Below are 3,819 nucleotides of genomic sequence, written 5' to 3'. Positions count from 1 at the left end.
TGAGCGCGGCGGGAGGGCGCAGGCGGCTGCAGGAGGGCGGCCCGGAGCGCGGGAAGGGGCCGGCAGCAGCCCCAGGGCAACCCCTCGCCCCCCGCCTCCAGCTGTGGGACCCCTGGGACAGGGCCGCCCGCAAGGGAAACCTGTGACACGCTCCAGGGAAATGTGTAGAGTTACCCCCTGGGGTGCTTTTAAAACAAAGCAGTGTTTAGAAATCATCTTTACTTTGTGCTTAATTATGTCAGTCATTTGCATAGCGCAAAATGGTTAATGTTATTTTTTTTTTTTTAAACAGCCTAAGGGCAAAACCTTGGAAATCACCAGCTTGCATGGTTCTCAGGGGGGTTACATATCCGTGCTGTCTACATCCCAGTGTTGTTACCACTTGTAAGCGAACAATTTCAGGTGGAAAAGATCATTGTATTTTAATGCATCTTTCCAAATCTGCCAGCCCCCCGTGTTCCTCACAGGCGAGGCTCTTCCCAATGGGATGTTCCGCATCGCCGTGGTGACGGAGGGCCCCAACGGATCCAGACGCAAACCGTGCTCTTCCGCGGAGCCCTGCCCTGGAGCCCTGCGTGTCTGCCCATTAATTTTCGGAAAGACAACTTAAAGGGGATTGACACGGATCCAGTGAACATGAGCGCAACTGTGGCTGGCATCAGCGCAATGCAGATAGATAGTGCGGTAAGCGATTTAAGTTGTTGTGTTAGAGGGATTTTTCCAGGGTTTCTGATGGAACCTTTTGTAGGCTGCAGCTTTCTTTAATGTGTGAAATTATTCTGTTGAATTGATCTTTAGGTGCGATTTGATGGGGTGGGTGGTCTTTCCGACCACATTGCAGCCCTAAAAGAGATGGTGCTTTTTCCAATGCTTTACCCAAAAGTCTTTGAGAAACTCCAAATTCAGCCGCCAAGGTAACACAGCTTTACAAAATGCTAATTCCGCTGTTTTGGGGAGGATATTACACTGAGGCATCAATATATTTGTTTGTGCTTCAAACATTTGGGCATTTTTTTTAGTAGTGAAAATATTTTATTTAAAATGTATAAAATCTTGAGCATGGGCAGGTTCAAAATGTAAGCAAAGGCCTTGGCATGGTCAAAGACCTGGTGTATGGTGCTTGAAAAATATTAGACGACTCGAATTGAAGAACAAACTAGTATTATAAAACTTGGAGCCCCAGAAGTTGTCTCTTGTTTGTCTCCCTTCTGCCGTGGTCCCTTGTGGTGCCTGGGGGCCGTTTTGGACGTGTCCTGCTGGACACTGCACTCTCTCCAGAGCAGAGCGGGGGTCTGAGTTTGTTAATGCCCTTGGTTAATTTTGCTTATTGGCATGTGACATCCCTTAGAAACACAAAACTTCCTCCTGTTCTGACTGTTTTCACGATTTGGCTGTTACTGCAGTTGTGGATATAAAGTGTTTTGGTTCAGAGGAGCGGGTTGATCATCTTAGGGATGGGGCTTCAAATGGGCATTTTTGATAATTTTGTCCTATGTGAATCTCTGTTTATTACAGAGGCTGCTTATTTTACGGCCCCCCAGGGACTGGAAAGACCCTGGTTGCCTGGGCCCTTACCAACGAGTGCAGCCAAGGTGGCAGGAAAATATCCTTTTTCATGAGAAAAGGTGCTGACTGCCTCAGTAAGTGGGCAGGGGAGTCGGAGCACCAACTTCGTTTGCTCTTTGAGCAGGTAAGGTTGCAGTGTGCTCTGGCAGAGCTGGGACTGTAATTTTTTGTGATGAAGATTTTTTGGAGGAAGACTTGCCCTTTTTTTTACTTTATTTATTTATTCTGTCCATTTCTAAGACTGAAATGGGAACACTGGTGTTCTCTTTCCCAGTGCCTCTGTACTTTGGATTGGAGAGTTGAAATCTTGGAGATGTGTTGGGGAAGATTTAAAAAAACAAACGAACAAAACCCCCAGAATCCTCAAACCACTATTTTTTTCCCCACCAAAACCACAGAGGAGGTTGCACAAGATCATGGCTCAGGTTCAGAGGGAAACAGATGCAGGCTGAGAACACGTCACTCCATCAGCTCAGTTGTTAGAGATCTCTGTTGCTCTAAAAATCTGCTCCAGGGATGTTGCAACCACAGCGCATTTCACGTGTTTCCTCTTAGGGTAGCACCGTTTTACTTACGTCATATTCCTGCATCCCTGTTCTATTCCAGGCCCATAAATTTCGTCCTTCCATCATTTTCTACACATAATGTGCTTTATCTTTGTGGAAAGAAGACCAAAACCTGTTTCTATATGAAATATTATCCTGCAAACCTGTAGCTCAATTATACTAAATTTCATGTGACTTTAAGCAATAGTTTAAAAGCATTCACTAAGCTTGATCAGCATAACGTTTAAGTGACCTTCTCTATTTTTGAGAACCTTAAAATGAGCCCTCTCGCTCTTGAGCATCTTAATGAGCAAAAGCTTGTCCTTTTTCAGGTATCATTAGAGAAAATAATGCAAAATTTAACAAAATTTACTCCAGTGAAGCAAAATAATGTTTTTTTTTTTTTTTTTTTTTTTTTTTTCTGCTAGCTCAGTTGTATCAACACTGCTGGCCCTTATGGATGGGTTGGATACCAGAGGAGAAGTCGTCGTCATTGGAGCCACCAGCAGGCTGGATTGGATAGATCCTGTGCGACGCAGAGCCGGGCGCTTTGAGCGAGAATTCCTTTTTAAACTGCCAGATAAAGAGGTAGGAACTTGTATTCAGTCCTGGTGCTCATCCAGCAAATCCTTCTTGCTGACAAAGCCGTGTCACAACACGGTGTCGTGGAGCAGGTGAGCGGGAATGCAGCCCCGTGCAGCTCACACACAGGAGCAATATCCTGAGAGACCGTCCTGGTGTGGAGGGTGGATGTGGTGTGAAAGAAGAGGTACAAGCACTAGAGAACTCCGTTATCTCAAAGAACATCAAGTTTAAAATCAGCTTTTCACCGTTTCTGTGATAGCAACCCAAATTATTAAAAAAGGAAAAGGAAATTCCACATGAAGCTGGTTTTTGTTCTTTTGTTCTGCTATCGCTACTTAGCCAGCATATCTAGACTATTGTTAGGTTTTGTTTGTTTGTTTTAATTAGCACTTTTTGGGGAAAAGGATAAAGTGGAGTATGACTGGAAGCAAGTAAAAATGCACAAAACAGTATATTTAAGGAAACTGTATATTTAACATAAACATTTGCCTCCTGTTTCCATCCATTTTCTGGATCAGTGATACTAGCTGGAATCACAGCTGCTCTTTGTGGCAATTGTAGCAGTTTGAAACAACGCTAAGACTATTTTGCATGAACGAACTGACAGAAGAGCAAACTAATGAATCTGTCATCATGATATTTTGCCTCATTTGAGGTAATTTTCTTTGAGGAAATACCTTTCCTTTCCAGTTAAGTTTTCTGTTGTTCTTTTTCCCCAAGATCGTTAGGTCTCATACTTGTCAAAACTGAATTTTTATAGAAGCTTTATTTGCCTTTTGGCCTTAGGTCCTTAGAAAGAGTTTAATGGAACAAATGGAAACACTAAACTTTGAAAAGGTGCGAATTCACTGAACTTTAGAATTCCAGAAGCTTAAAATAATCACTTGCCTTAATCTGTTAATACCAGGGGTTCTGCCTCTGCCTTTTGACTCAAGATAAGCTATAATGCAAGCACTTGGTTTCTAGGCTACAAAAGAGATTTTCAAGATTCACACACGAAACTGGACCCCTAAACCATGTGACATGTTCCTTGATGAGCTGGCTGAAAAATCTGCTGGTAAGTTCAAAAATCAAGCGAGTTCCTGCATGTTACTGAGTCTGCAGGAGTTAACAGCTTGTGGCA

At 43.4% G+C, this 3,819-nt stretch overlaps 1 protein-coding gene across 1 annotated transcript; it reads left to right on the top strand.

Moving 5' to 3' along the window:
- The first annotated feature begins 666 nt into the window (after positions 1-666).
- On the top strand, positions 667-2,211 carry LOC148594647 (ATPase family AAA domain-containing protein 2-like). Its single transcript, XM_088525024.1, has 4 exons — positions 667-684; positions 799-914; positions 1,516-1,690; positions 2,173-2,211. The coding sequence occupies exons 1-4, from the start codon at positions 667-669 to the stop codon at positions 2,209-2,211; spliced, it is 348 nt and encodes a 115-aa protein (XP_088381150.1).
- Positions 2,212-3,819: the final 1,608 nt, after the last annotated feature.

Source organism: Tinamus guttatus, unplaced genomic scaffold, assembly GCF_059628265.1.
Source record: "Tinamus guttatus ecotype Peru unplaced genomic scaffold, ASM5962826v1 Tinamus_guttatus_pri_ptg000219l, whole genome shotgun sequence".
Lineage (NCBI taxonomy): Eukaryota > Metazoa > Chordata > Aves > Tinamiformes > Tinamidae > Tinamus > Tinamus guttatus.
Note: the sequence above shows the minus strand (reverse complement) of the source record. Positions and strands in the feature narration are given on the sequence as shown.

Bases quoted from the DNA above. Each gene is read 5' to 3' on its own strand.
- LOC148594647 (XM_088525024.1), top strand. The intron at 915-1,515 runs GTAACACAGCTT...TGTTTATTACAG, and splicing joins CTCCAAATTCAGCCGCCAAG to AGGCTGCTTATTTTACGGCC. The intron at 1,691-2,172 runs GTAAGGTTGCAG...GTTCTATTCCAG, and splicing joins TTCGTTTGCTCTTTGAGCAG to GCCCATAAATTTCGTCCTTC.